Source organism: Megalops cyprinoides, chromosome 11 (assembly GCF_013368585.1).
Source record: "Megalops cyprinoides isolate fMegCyp1 chromosome 11, fMegCyp1.pri, whole genome shotgun sequence".
In the NCBI taxonomy this organism is placed as follows: domain Eukaryota; kingdom Metazoa; phylum Chordata; class Actinopteri; order Elopiformes; family Megalopidae; genus Megalops; species Megalops cyprinoides.
Genome location: NC_050593.1, coordinates 33,006,251 through 33,020,947, shown reverse-complemented (window position 1 = coordinate 33,020,947; position 14,697 = coordinate 33,006,251). Strand labels below are relative to the sequence as shown.

Sequence of the window (14,697 nt, the reverse complement as noted above, 5' to 3'; positions counted from 1 at the left end):
ACGAGACACAGCTAAAACAATGAGTCACTTATGGTGAATGAGTCAGGACCTCAGAGTGGCGCAGAGGGCAGGGCACCACATTTCTGAGGTGTGACCAGAGGGTGGTATGTTCAAATCCTTGGAGGGCATAATGAATCTCCCTGGCATCCAAGCGTGTAAATGAGTCACGTTTAAAGTATGCGTGCAAGCTGAATGAGTGAGTGATGAATGAATGAGTGATGATTGGCGTGGCTCGGGACCTCCTGCGCAGTTGAGTGTGCTCGAGCGAGACAGAAACGATGAAGTGCAGGTGTGGGCGGAGCCGACCGGTTTGGCGGTTTGGGGGCACTGTCTGCGTCACTCGTCAGGCACGCCGGGCTGAGGCCTGTGCTCTGAGTCAGACGTCGGGCAGGCGGGCAGGCTGCAGTTTCCCATTTCTTCCAGTCGCCACACCTAAGGGCTGTTTCTGTGCTCCTATCAGCCCCTCACTGTGGTGGGGGGAGGGAGCGGTCCCGTGGGACTGTGGCAGGCCCCGCCCGCCTGCGGGCACAGACCGGGGAGGCTGGCATGCCTGGCACGCTTGGCACAGGGTCTCTGCCCAGCACCTCACCCTGCCCGCAGGAGAGCAGCCTGGCACCGCGGCCTGACGCTGAAACCTGGAGGGGACGGGGAGGGAACTTTGCACCTTAAAGAGAAAGCTGCCCTTTCTCTCGCGCTGGAGACGGACCACATCTCACACTGCCTGCCTTTCTTTACATCCACTGGAGCTTCTTTATCTTTGTGACGGATGAGCGGAGAGTTACGTGTTTTTTTTCTGTGTAGACTGATATTCTTTTATCAGGGGTTATTTCATCTCTGTCCACTGAGTTTTCACACAAACTGAAGCTCTGTCATGAAACTCCATCATGCTTTGTGTTTCATAGATTGTGTAAACACCTTATGTACTTTGTGCTGTACACAGGAAGGGCTGGATCCTTCATGTTTGTCTCGGCATACTTGCTGTTTGTGAGAATTTGTGGATTAAACCACATAAGTCATGCAGACATCATCTGAGTTTTAAACAGTTTTGCCATATCGTTCTGCTTTGACAGTAGGGTTTTTAATGATGTTTAAATTTTTAATTAATTACATTGTTTATTACAGCTATTACACATAGTTTAACTACTGTTATTTGTATTTTTATAAGCAGTTAGGTCAGACTGAGATTGAGTCTTTCTCAATGTGTTATGGTAAAAGAGAGAGGAGGGCTCATTCTGTGGAGAGGACTGTGTCTGTGGTTTAAGCTCAGCAGTGTAGGTAAGCTGAAGAGCAGTCCTGAGGGACAGTGTGCTGACCCGAGCCGCGAGCATCATTACAGCAAACTGCCACCTCGGCACTTTCCTCTCTCACTTCTGCAGGCTCTGAAAAGGTGGAGGTCAAGTGGAGGACATTCTTTTGGCTTATCTGCTATGCTGGTCGCTCTCTGTTGTTTTGGTGGTTTTTTTTTTTTTTCTTTCGGTTGTCTGAATGTGTGTTTTTGTATCGTTTTAGCACAGATGTCAGCAGTGGCATTGCCGACCAATGTGTTTCTGATTCTCGGCTCACTCGCAGAGATTTCCTTGATGGTTTAATTATGGTTTTTATGGGCAACATTCTACCCCTTTGAATGGACTGTTTCGGTTTACTATAAAGCTGACACATAAAGATCACATGGAGATAGCAACTGCTTTTGAGTCAAGTCACCTAACCCTGTGCCTCTCCAATCTGCAGGTTATGGCTTTGTGGACTTCGACAGCCCGGCGGCCGCGCAGAAAGCAGTCACAGCTCTGAAGACCAGCGGGGTACAAGCCCAGATGGCTAAGGTGAGAGGACCATCGCGATGCAGTCACCCTCAGCCTTGCCAAGTAACTGACAGTCCACTCCCTCGGTCTCTCACAGCGATTTGCCTGGTGGCTGTCGTCCGCTCTGACACCAGAGCGTTATGTGTTTGTACGCCATTCGTAGTCATAGCAAAAAAGGAACGCCTCACTCAGCATTGAAGAGATTGGTTGGCGTTCTCTCAAGCTCTGTATAGCACCATGAAGCCGCACAAAGCCCACCCTACGAGCTGACAGGGGCCGACGCCGCCCCCCTTTGATAGGCCGTGGGGTGTGAAGTAATCCAAGATGACGGTTCGAAAAGGAATTCTTTCAGCCGGGGTATCGCCCGCCCTGGAGACGATCCAGGAATGGGTGTCGCTGACTGGCAGACTGCTGTCTGAAGAGGCTGCCAGTGATACGCTGAAATGACAAGCACTTCATGGGCCGGGGATGGGGTCCTCCTGGGGTGACTGCAGGCAGGGCAGCGCGAAAGGGGGGGGGGGGGGGGGTTTGTGGGGTCTGTGTGTCCCCCAGAGGCTGAGGGCATGTATGTGCACACGGTGGGAACCGGCCACCAAACCAGCTGGAGGCATCTTTGCAGAGCACTCCAGTTATGGAAGTCCTGTGCACCCCTTCAGAGCTGGTAGCATGTCTACGTACATCAAGCTCAAACGCAAGTAAAAAGGCATTTTCAGACCTTGTGGTGAAGCTAAGTGTATCAGCTAAAGCTTTAAGATGCGCAGATAAGTCTTTGAAATGAATGGATGACGCAGTGTATGGTAAATGCTAACTGAAACATGACATAACACATAAGGCATCAGGGTTGTTGTGTTTGAACATAGAAATCTATGTAATAGATTTCTGTAAAATGCTGTAATATCTTAACTTGATTCAGATAATGGCAGTATGTTTTGTGTTTGGCAGAATTGTTTAATTGCTCTCATGCTAGCTACTCAATTTAAAACATTTTGGCTAAATCAGGTGGGTAGCTACAATGTGTACAATGGTGCGCTCTTGCTAAAAGTTCAAATGCACAAGTGGTGCTCAATGGTGTATTGATTTATGTCAGGCTTATGTACATAGGATTTTTTTTCTGCTTAAAAACATTTAGATATGTGTAGCATTATACGAAGCAAAGGCAAATTGTTTTATTTGTGTAAAAATGTTTAATCTGGGCGGCAGTGTAGCATAGTGGTTAAGGAGCAGGACTCGTAACCGAAAGGTTGCCGGTTCGATCCCCGCTGGGACGCTGCTGTACCCTTGGGCAAGGTATTTAATCCACAGTTGCCTCAGTAAATATCTGGCTGTATAAATGGATAAAATTGTAAAGAACTGTAACCTATGTAAGTCGCTTTGGATAAAAGCGTCTGCAAAATGAATAAATGTAAATGTAATCCAACTGTTAGCAGACCCTTCAATTGTGGTCATGTGTTTTTGCTCATGCCTGTAGTTTTTTATGACTAAGTGCCATATGTTTGAATGCAGTTAATTACCACTCTGGGGGAGAAATTAAATTGAATCTCCATCCCAAAGACCCACTCAGATAAGGACTGGGATGAGGCATGAGGGAGGGGTGAAAAACTCTCATCTCTCCTCAACAAAGACCACACTCTGAGGCTTGTACAAGCCATAAACAGTTTACCTCAAGCAGTGCTTACTGATCCAACACACTCAGTTCATCACAGAATAGAAGTCAGATTGATTCCTGATGGTGTGGACAGTGGCCAGAGAGACACTTAACAAGCTGGAGCAGACGGATTTTTTTGGTTTGGATCCTCTGGCTTTTAGTCAACACCCTGCTTGTGTCTTTAGGAGGATTTGGGCAATTTGGGGATTTCTGTGTGTGGCAAAGGCCGCTTGATTGGATGACAGTCTGGCTAATGAGCTAGCCCAGGCTCACCAGTGTGATGGCTTGTAACTGTTGTTGCTCCGGTGTCTGGTGAGAGTCAATTGGGCAGAGATTTCTCATTATTGGTCTTCAAAGCGCACCAGCACTGTACTGGCTGGGAACAAGGCAGTTTATATTCTTGGACCGAAGAAAGGGAAGTAAATAATTGGATGTTGTCACGGCAACCTGCCCGGTAAAGCCGGGGAATCACTCCCCTATAAAGCCAGAGGAGAATATTCAAATTAAATTCTCGCCCATTCTCAGCAGCAGAATGCAGCGTTCTAGACATGAGTCTGTGCCCCCATTTATTTTTCAATTAAGATAAAGCTGTTTTGTCAGGCATGCCCGAGTTAAATCTAGGTATTGTTCAAGGTAAAGGCCATTAAAAAGTCAAAGCCTTTGAGCTGACTTTTTCTCATTAGTACCATGACTTCCATGGACTTTGCGGACCTTCTATCAAAAGCCTCCTGTTTCCTTTGTTAGAAAAGACAGCTCTCAGAATGTACAGACTGTTAGTTAAAAGTGAGGAGGGCAGGAAATCACTTGCAGTTCTACATTCAGGGGGATTTTTCTGAAGATTAGAAAGGTGAGTTCAAAATAAATGACTCCCTGTACTGCTTTGTACTGTTTACCCATGCCAATGTTAACATTTAGCACACCACATATGCTGGGTGAAACCTGTTAATCTCGTCTTTATTTCACTCTTCGGTTTTATCTGTGCTGTGGAGAATGATAGCCACGCCTCAGAATTTTCATACATGCTACATTCGCGCATACGGGCTGCACCAGCAGCCCCAGCTGGGATACAGAGGGAGCTTGGCGTTTTTATTTTTCGCCTTGCGCTGTACGAGCCCGGTTTCCCCGTTGGTTACCAGGCAGCCAGGCCCCCTGTAAGCAGGCTGCGGCCACAGGAGCTGAGCGCTCTTTTATAGGGGAAGACAGGCATTAAATCCCCCCTCTATCAGCAGATCTGGCCCTCTGCAACCAGGCCCGGGTCACATGGCGTCTAATGAGCGACTGTTACGCCGCTGACCCCGTTCACTGCAAAAACAGATGTCTTATCTTTCTGCCAAATTTCTCTTAAGAGCCGCTCCACACGCATAGGGGGGGGGCTCTCACAGATGAGCCTCTGCGTCTGGAGGATGCGGACACCAGAGGGGACCTATGCTTCCACTGACCCCTGCTCAAAAACACATGTTCATTACCCACAATCCTTTGTGGCTGAAAGTGTTGCTACTGGTTAATACTGAAGCTGCTAGCTGTGTTCTCAATGGGATTCTCTTGGCCTCGGCAACTAATGAGAGAGGCTGTTTTTGTGCACTGTGGTGATGATGCACGTCTCTTGTTGCGGACTGAACCATTTGACCACATATTGAAATATTGTACCGACTTCAGTGTGGCCAGATTTAAAAAAATGCTGTTGGTGACTTTTTTTTTTTTTTTATTTCATCACTTGTTGAGTTTGTTTTCCTCTCATGGAACATGAACCTGCTACCCTATATATACTCAGTATACTTCTGTAGTTCAGCTGTATACAAATGAATGTGTATGTGATTGTCTCAGATGGTTTTTAATTTCAGAACTGTGTTGGTTCCGCTCAGATTCAATGTGCCATTGCAGACTTTATGCACAGTTGAGCTATATCTGCTCCTCTCTAGAAAGGTATTTACTGTTTAAAAGCACCTATTTGACACAGAAACGAAGGACATGTGATGGTGTTTGCCTGTTATTCTTATACTGTTCACTGTTCAAATTCAGATGTCTGCCTGTATTGATTGCAGTTTGCACCATTGCCGTGCCTTTTTTTTTTTTTTCCCCCCCAGTTAGCACAGCGGGTCAAAGAGAAGGTACGGGAGCGAGTCTAATTTTCAGAGTTAGCCAGAATAAAACGAGGAGAATATTCCTGGGAGGGGTTATGCAAATGAAGGGATGGAACTCCCACCTTCTAATTCCAAAAAGAACACGGAAACCACGACAACGGAACTGGCTTTGTTATTCCCCAGGCAGCCTCTGCCTTTTGCCCTTGGATTTAATTGGTGCGCAGCTTTGTAACACGAGCTGGTGAGGGGGGGGGGGGGGGGGGGGGGAGCGGTGGGAGTCCACCTCTTTCCAGAAAGCCCTTCAGAAAAGATAACTGACTGCAGTACAGAACCATGGCATCACTGAATGCCTTTACCTCTCAACGATTTTGCCACCAGCTCCTTTGACTTACCTTTCTGGGGGGTTTTTTTGTGTGTGTTCTTTGATAAGGACTTTTCATAAGCAAGTCGAGGTGCCCTTACGGCTGAATGCTGATTTTCCTGTCAGCGTATTACCTCAGTAATCCCCTCTCTTTCTCGGCTGAGACTGAGCACAGCCGCGTAGGATGAATATTAACGATGAAAGGCCATTCTCGGGGGACCCATTTCCACATCTTTTTTTTTTTTTTTCTGCTGACACTATAAAACACAGAGGAGGGGAATCAGCTGATGTACTGCTCCAACCAGACGCGGCCTGCATGCAAATCGTCCTTCATTACTATTCGCGGTAACCCTTTATTAGCCAAAAGCCTGTTAAGATATCGGAGAATGAAGGGAAAAGAGACGGCATGACCACACTTAACCCCGTGTCCTCGCTTTGAGAGGAACCTTGAGGATTTAAAATTAATTCAGGTGTTTCTTTTTCTAATAGTCTTGGTGTTCAGTTTATCATACCACTTATGAGCCCTGCTCCTTACCACTGTGCTACACTGCTGCCTCCTGCAGATACAGTTAAAAAGGCTTCTCAGTGTTTAGTATCATATGATGCTAGGATATGCAGTGTAGCATAGCGGTAAGGAGCAGGGCTTATAACCAAAAGGTCACTGGTTCAAGTCCCCGCCAGGGCACTGCTGGTATATCCTTGGGTAATTGCCTCAGTAAGTATACAGCAGTATAAGTGGCTTAAATGTAAAAACTGTAACCTATGTAAGACACTCTGCTAAATGACACTTATCAGTGACACTCATGGTTTTTTTTTTTTTTTTTTATACCAGCAACAGGAGCAGGACCCTACGAACCTGTACATCTCCAACCTGCCCCTGTCTATGGACGAGCAGGAGCTGGAGAACATGCTGAAGCCGTTCGGCCAGGTGGTGTCCACCAGGATCCTGCGGGACGCCAACGGGGCCAGCAGGGGTGTGGGTTTCGCCAGGTGAGCAGCTACCCGTGGCGGGGCGGGGGAAAGGGGTCTGCAGCGCGGCCAGCGCACCACACAGGGATCAGGTATAGCCGTGCAGGTGACTAGGCTCTGACACGGTGAGGAAATTAAAAAGAGGCCAAATGACGCGTCTGCAGGGTAATCAAACTAGGGTTTGATTGATTTGGTATTTAAATATTGCCTGGCTCCCGAGTTGGAACGTTCATATAGACACAGGCCACATTTTTTTTTTTCCCGGAGCGCTGTATGAAACTCCATTTTCACCCGCTGTGCACAGAGGTGTTCATTTACTGACACTGGCAGTTTGTCACGGTTATTGAGTGAATGTCAAATCAGTGAATTGTGTTTTAGTTTAAGGAGAATTATTTGAATATTGATGCAAGAGAGAAAATTAAAAAATGAAGAATATTTTTTCCCAGGCATTTTAACACCGATACTGTCATCAACTGGTGATAATATGGTTGAACATTGGAATATCCAGTAATCACTGTAATCCATACATAGACAATTCAGACGTCTCCCCCTTTGCTTTAGCCTTGAAATTTGGTTTTCCTGTAGTCACATCTCTGTCCTTCACAGAAGGATACTCCCACATAGAGTACTCCCATGCAGTGTAATCATACATACTCCCATACACTGTAGTGTACCCCTGCATACTCATACATAGTGTACTCCTGCATACTTCCACAGCAGAATACTATTAAATGTTCCAATATTCATATTGCTGTAAAAACAGGAGTTTTTTAACTGAATTTGAAGGAATATGAAGAGTTAATTGTTCGGGAGCCTATTTTAGAACAGCTTCTCAACAATTAAACACGCTTAATTATAGCATAATAATTAATAATTATGGGATTAATGCATGCTGCTGCTTTTCTGGCTTGCATAACAAAAACATGACAAAAAAAAGAACAGGTATACGTGTAAGCAAAGCCTGTGAATCACAGAGCAACGTTCTGCTGCATTGTAAGAATGTGTGTGTGGTCAAGTCTCTGCTTGCAGTCTCGCACAGAAACTACACAGGAAGTATTTTGCCTGAAGGGCAATCCGGTGCCAGCCAAAGAGAGGGTGAAAAAGAGGGTGTTGACCTCTTACAGAAATCCTCAACTTGGAAAGAGCTTGCTTTTTATGTGTCCTCGGAAGATAAATTAGCTGTTACTTCACATCATGTACAATTGCGCACTGCAAACCGCGTGTTAATGTCCTCCGTACAGTAAGTCCAGAAACAGCAGAATTGATCGTCAGATGAACCAATAAGGGCAGAGCTGTCCGTGAAGCGCCGTTAATTTAATACACAGGGTGGATGATTGGATGATTTTTATTGAATGGCACTGAATTTTGATTGAATTTGCCTGTATTTATTTGTCAGGATGGAATCAACAGAGAAGTGTGATGCAGTGATCTCTCACTTCAATGGGAAGTTTATTAAGACACCACCCGGAGTTCAGGGTAAGTCTCATGTATATTTACCGTGAGATGCTGTGCATACTATTAGCCACACTGTAGCGTTCAGTGAGATGAAGGCAGTCAATCTCAGTTAATGTGTTGCCCCTCAGTCTGACGAAAGCCAAGGATAATAAGGAGAATATTATAAATACTAATATGGATAATATCTTTCTTGTTAAAAAAAACAACTGTCAGTCTCCCAATATTATTTCAGATTTGTGCAGACATAAAATTGAGAATCATGATCTCATTTCCAAGATCAATGACCGCATCTCTATAGAAGTGTTCTCATACTGCTATTCCTGCTGATGTAATTGACGTGTTTTTGCAGTTGCGTTAGTTGAGCAGTGAGACCAGGTGAGTTCCCGCTCACCTGTGTTCACTGTAGGACTCTGTGTATCGGTGAATGAAGGCACAGCCTGAGTGCAGGACGAGGCTTGTGTGGCCCTCCCTCCAATTCTAAGCTTTTTAATTGGATTATTAGACTGAAATAGTCTCCGCAGGCCAATGGCATTGCTGCTTTTTTGGGAGGGGAGGGGATTACAAACACACAGCGGCCAAATAACATTTCTGCACCCCCGATAACAATCAGAAGGCGTAGCATTTTCGAGTGCAGAGAGTAGCATGCTGCTGGCTGAGAGCGCGTCTCCCTGTGTGTGTTTCCGTCCCCCCCCCCCCCCCCCCCCCCCACAGCTCCCACAGAGCCCCTGCTGTGCAAGTTCGCCGATGGCGGGCAGAAGAAGCGGCAGAACCAGAGCAAATACATGCCGAACGGGCGGGCGTGGTCGCGGGACGGCGAGGTGAGACTCGTAAGTTCCGCCTCTCCGTTTTTTTTTTTTTCAGGTCTGGGTGCGTGAGAGCGTGTGTGAGAGCGGGAGGAGCTGCCCCCCCCCAGGTGAGGAGGGGGGGGAAGGGGGTGGACAGCAGCATGTGCCGGTGTCCCAGACACCTTCAGCGGGTCTCAAACTCCCAGATTACAGCTCTGGGATTAGCCACCGCTAATGAAGGTTAGCAGGCTAAGTCTTAAGACAAATCCTGATCTAAAAAGTTACCCTGAGGAGATCCAGAGAGTGTAATGGTGGCAAATTTGTTTTGCAGCCACTTGAGCATCTCAGATATCATGCATTTGTTTGAATGAGCTTTCCATTTAGACTTTGAAGGGGGCTGAGCATTTGGCAGACCTCACTGTACCTGAGTTTTTCTCTCCTGCCCTCCTAGGCTGGGATGACCCTCACGTATGACCCCACCACAGCAGCTATGCAAAACGGGTAAGAGAAGCCAGACCAGAGAGCAGCTGACGCCTGGCTGATAGCATTTAGCACCATATCGATTCGTAGTGATTCATATTGATTCATATCCGTTCATATCGATTCATTTTCATTGTTCACCTTCTCCCTGCAGATTTTACCCCTCACCATACAGTATTGCGAACCGGATGATCGCTCAGACCTCCATGTCTCCATACATCTCGCCTGTTTCCACGTATCAGGTGGGCGTCTTTTTGGCAGCTCTGTTGTTGGTTTTACAGTTCTCTTGCTGGCCGCTTTTTGAATTGTTGTTGGCCATTTTGGTGGAGTTTAGTGATTTTGACGGGATTTCAGCTGTATGTGAGAAATTTCATTTGAAGTCAGCATGAAGTTCCAGCCTTCATCAGAAATGATGACCTCTGCTCAGTGCCAGGCTGCATGGAAGTGGAGTCCCGACAGCACAGAGCATGTCAGGGTCTATTTGCATTACTGAGCCACACAGAAAAAAAGTGGGATCTCCTAAAATAGGTCCTGCTCTTAGCATGTGTGTTTACCCTGTGTGTGTGTGTGATTTACCAGGTACAGAATCCCTCCTGGATGACACACCAGCCATACATCATGCAGCACCCGGTAAGACAGCACGCTTCCTTTTTTCCCTTGGCTTCTCTCTCTCTGTCTCCCTCACCCTCTTCCCCTCTCCCTCTCCCTCTCCCTCTCTTTGTCTCTCTCTCCCTCTCCCTCTCACTCCCTCTCTCTTTCCCTCTCCCTCTCTCTCCCTCTCCCTCCCTCTCTCTCTCTCCCTCTCTCTCCCTCTCCCTCCCTCTCCCTCTCCTTCTCTCTCTCTCTCCCTCTTTCCTTCTCCCTCTCCCTCCCTCTCCCCCTCCTTCTCTGTCTCCCTCTCCCTCTCCCTCTCTCTCTCTCTCTCTCGCTCTCTCCTTCTCTCTCTCCCCCTCCTTTTCCCTCTCTCTATCTCTCCCTCTCCCCGCCCCCTTCTTCTCTGTCTCCCTCTCCCTCTCCCTCTCCCTCTCCTTCTCCCTCTCCCTCTTTCTCTCTCTCTCTCCCTCTCTCTCTCTCTCTCTCTCTCTCTCTCTCTCTCCCTCTCCTTCTCCTTCTCCCTCTCTCTCTCCCTTTCCCTCTCCTTCTCCCTCTCCCTCTCCCTCTTTCTCTCTCTCTCTCCCTCTCTCTCTCTCTCCCTCTCTCTGCTCCGCCTCTCAGCCCCCCCGCCTGCCTCTCTTCTCCTCCAGCGCTGAGAGGTTACTCAGCTGATGAAACAGTGGGAGTAGAAGCCCACTCTCTGATTAAATGGCAGAGCGGACCGCGTGCGCGCTCTCGGTGAAGGTGCCCAACGGACGAGCGAGATAACGAGATGGAGATGAAGGAGAGCGCAGGCCTCAGAGCGGGGAAACTTGCCCTTGTCGGTTTTTTTTTTTCCGGGACGCAGCACTATCAGGAGCTGGCCCCTCCCCCCCGCTTTACTCTGGCCTCTCTCTCACCGCGAGAGCTCACCACGTGACGAATAGGAAATGCCTCCAGCACAGAGTGTGTTTGACTGCCTCCATTTGCATCTCTTAACAGATGGTTTTGAGCAGAGCAAGCAAGTATTGTTTCTCAGGCCTGATTTGGCAAGGAAATAGGAGCTCCCAGAGGACACTGTAGCAAACGCTCCCATGTGCTTTTCACCAGAGCTGAGCGTCTGTGGAGCTCTGTCATTCGTGGATGGTCAGCTACACATAGGAAAGACAACTTTGCTTTTAATAATACTCCTTTTAATAGTTATCCAGAATCTTCTTTATTGTTTTTCATGAGTAACAAGCATGTGACAACAAGCTGATTCCTTCTTACTTGATTGCGCCAAATGAGATGCATTTGCTCAAAATGTATGCATTTCATATAACATGTTTACTCAGACTAAAAGAACTGGTTTTGATTTAAAACTACTCCTCAATCTCTTTGTCATTATCGGGAACTTAATGCATCCCAGACACAGTGACGCTGAAAGCTATCAGCTGCTGATGGGCTAACCCATCTTAAAGTGGACCATCAAACATGTGCTGAGGGCAGTTATCGGTTTAAGTGCAGGGTTTCCCGCCAGCGGCCCCCTTACCGGGCTCCGCCGCATCACTGTCTGTGACGAGCAGAGGCCTGGCCGGTGACGCGTGGGGTCCCTGCGGCGGGACACCCTTTCATGTGGGCGCGAGGGCTGACACTCACATCCCATTAGCGCTCTCTCCGCTGCAACCTAATACAGCGCCGGGTGTCCGGTTACACCCGAGAGGAAGGGTTTGATCCAAATCTTCTAACCCCAAAGCGAGGCTGTTCCGCCCCGGTGTCCATCCTCAGAGGAAAGAGGGGTCATTAAAACACTGCGAAACAGGAAATGATCAGTGCGATAGGACATCTGTCCAGCTTAAAGGGCTGCCTTTATGGGCAGATATGTGCGATTGATTTGATGTGTATCGCTGTGTGTGTTTTAGTTGACAAACTGCATGTGTCTCCATTTCCTGAATGGCACATTATTCAGATAGCTTTTTCCCAATTCCTGTAGTGTTTCTGTTAAAAAACTTGGTCAAATTTACTTATGAAAGCACAGCCATACAGCTGTCATGAGTGTCTGTGAGTCTGACCTCAGTTTCTTCAGGTGAAGTTCTCGTGTCCTCAATCTCGTGCTCTTGCTCACTCTTTTCACAGGGAGCAGTGCTGTCGCCCTCTATGGACCACACCATGTCACTGCAGCCCGCATCCATGATGAACCCCCTGACGCAGCAAATGAGTCACCTCTCCCTGGGCAGCACAGGAGCGGTGAGGGGAATTCTGGGAGAACTGGGTCGCCATTCTTTCAGAGGCCTTTATTCAGTGGTTGATGTCAAGTGTTGTGTTGTTTTTGAAAGTCAAAATAAGATTTAAATGGAATTTACTGACATGTTAGGTTGATACCTCTTACCTGGAGGTCATGGACCTTCCAGAACCATAGTGAAGTACACAGGGTCATCATGTCCCTCTCTGTAGGGTGTCTAACCCCCATTTCAGCTGCATCTTTATGTACAACCCTTATTTTCAGTGGAGTACATCAGACCTTATTTCTTACGTGCTTATTTTTCACGTTCATGCGTGCACGAACTGCAGGATTGCACTTCAGATCCGTTCAGATGTGGCCACAGTAGGGTTTACAGGGAACACACTGCACTCATTCAACACATTCTGTGAAATCTGACTTATTCTGCCGACTGTGTACATTAAGAGCAAGAAATTCACAAATAATTGTTAACAACCGTGACTGTAATGTCACTATAATCTGTGATCCCCACTGAGCAGGTTTGATTATTTTAACTTACCTTTGTAAAAATGAAAAACACAGAGCATCAGGCAGCAGTGTCGTGACCTACTGCTTCTCTTTTGCAGTTCATGCCCGCTAACACTGCTATGCAAGGAGCCTATATTCCCCAGTACGCTCACATGCAGACCGCAGCCGTTCAAGTGGAGGTTTGTGAGTCCTGTTTCCGAGGCCTTTGCAAGATGTTGCAACGGCCTCGTCTTTGTTTTTCAGCCGTATTTGTGTGGTGCGGGGGCTTTTGAGCATGGCCTCCGAGACGTGGTTCTTTTTCTAATTGGTACCAGTTGTCCTGAAAATGAATACGTTCCTTCACTGACATAAACAACAAGATGCGTCTTCAGCACATCAAATACGGGATCACATTTTAAGTGGTGCTGGCATATTTGAGTTGCCTTGGATTTATGAGGATTATGTTGCGTGTGATTTCATTTGCAGGAGAGCAGTGGGCAGCAGCCGGTGGAATCATCTAACGATCATTCTACATACACTTACCAACCAACCAAGTAACAAAGAGGTGTGGCTCTCTTTCATTTTTGCTTTTTCTGAAGTGCGTACGCTTGATTTTTGAGTGTCGTCCGTGGTTCCCCTGCTTTAAAAGGTAACCTCTGGATCGCTTTTTGTGTGCTCCCCTCAGGTGCGTGAGTCCGGGTGAAAGGAGTGATGTGACAGCAGAAACAATCATGGCTTCCTCTGATGGATTGCGCTTTACAGATTTATCAACATTTTGCACAGGTTCTACAACAATTTCCTTTTGTTTATAATAAAAAAAAATCAACTGAAGGTATTTTGGTGTAAGTTCCATGAGGTGCAGACGGAAAAGCTTAAATGTCATCAAAAGATGATAACCCTCTAAGAAAGAAAAAAAATATTTTAATAAAGAACATTTTATTTTTTACCAAGGATTGTCACATGGACACATGAACTCTGAGTGACATGATGCTTAAGGTGCATGATCGTAAAGATGTCTTTTGTTCATATTTTTAATGATTTTAATGCTTTTTTTGTTTTGTACTGAAATTGTTTTTTTTCTGAAATTTATTAGCCAGGCATCTTGAAAATGATGTTTTGTGCTTGCTGTGTGAGTGTTGCTATGGTGAAGTGTTACAGTGTTTTGTCTTTTTGGTCTAGGTTGATCTGTCTGTCTTTATCATACAGTTTGCCTTAAATTTGTTCTTACAGTAGCTGTATTGGCAACTTCTGAGACTAGATGGAAATGTTGCAAACAAATGCCTTGTAAATCAGCTAGATAGGGCTTTTAGGATATAGCTAATTACATTCGCTGTGTTTAGGTGTTTGATTCCTTCCCTCTGATCTCTGATGAATTCTAATCATAGTAGGACTTTAGAATAGACGACATGTTTTGAGTGCAACAGATTTCTGAATCTGATCAGTTTTAATAGGATGTAATGTTTGATTAATCAGAGGGCCTCAGACGCCTCTGGTTGTTTGAATGTGGTAGAAATTCTGCTGAATGATCACACTTTAAATCTTTGCCTTTTTTAAAAAAAATTTTGATGTAGTTTTAGCTGGAGAAAAACTTATGGGGGTGGGTGGGGGGAGGGGCGGGACTGGTTGAGGTTAGTTGTTTTGTGTGTGTGGGAGGGATTGAGGTGGGGGGGGGGGGGGGGGCTGTTCTGTCTGATTGGCAGAATTTTTTCTTTTACCTATTCAGTTGAAATACAGTACAGACAAAACTTTGATTTATGATTGTGCAAAAACTAGCAAACAAACTAAGCCTTCTTGTGACACCTGAGGCAAAAGTTCTGTTTAGTTTTAGCTTTAGGAAAACTG

General features: G+C 46.4%; 1 protein-coding gene across 6 annotated transcripts in view; it reads left to right on the top strand.

The window, feature by feature from the left end:
• LOC118785856 (RNA-binding motif, single-stranded-interacting protein 1-like) overlaps positions 1-14,447 on the top strand; it is a 46,115-nt gene extending 31,668 nt beyond the window's left edge. For 5 of the 6 annotated variants that reach the window (XM_036540801.1, XM_036540799.1, XM_036540800.1 and 2 more), the window contains exons 4-14: positions 1,729-1,820; positions 6,719-6,876; positions 8,252-8,331; positions 9,022-9,137; positions 9,547-9,596; positions 9,730-9,817; positions 10,155-10,205; positions 12,264-12,374; positions 12,975-13,055; positions 13,342-13,420; positions 13,541-14,447. In XM_036540801.1, the coding sequence (XP_036396694.1) occupies positions 1,729-1,820; positions 6,719-6,876; positions 8,252-8,331; positions 9,022-9,137; positions 9,547-9,596; positions 9,730-9,817; positions 10,155-10,205; positions 12,264-12,374; positions 12,975-13,055; positions 13,342-13,413 (899 nt within the window). In that variant the 3' untranslated portion in view covers positions 13,414-13,420; positions 13,541-14,447. The remainder of the gene's footprint in view (positions 1-1,728; positions 1,821-6,718; positions 6,877-8,251; positions 8,332-9,021; positions 9,138-9,546; positions 9,597-9,729; positions 9,818-10,154; positions 10,206-12,263; positions 12,375-12,974; positions 13,056-13,341; positions 13,421-13,540) is intronic. The other variant, XM_036540802.1, reaches the window with a different exon arrangement.
• Positions 14,448-14,697: the final 250 nt, after the last annotated feature.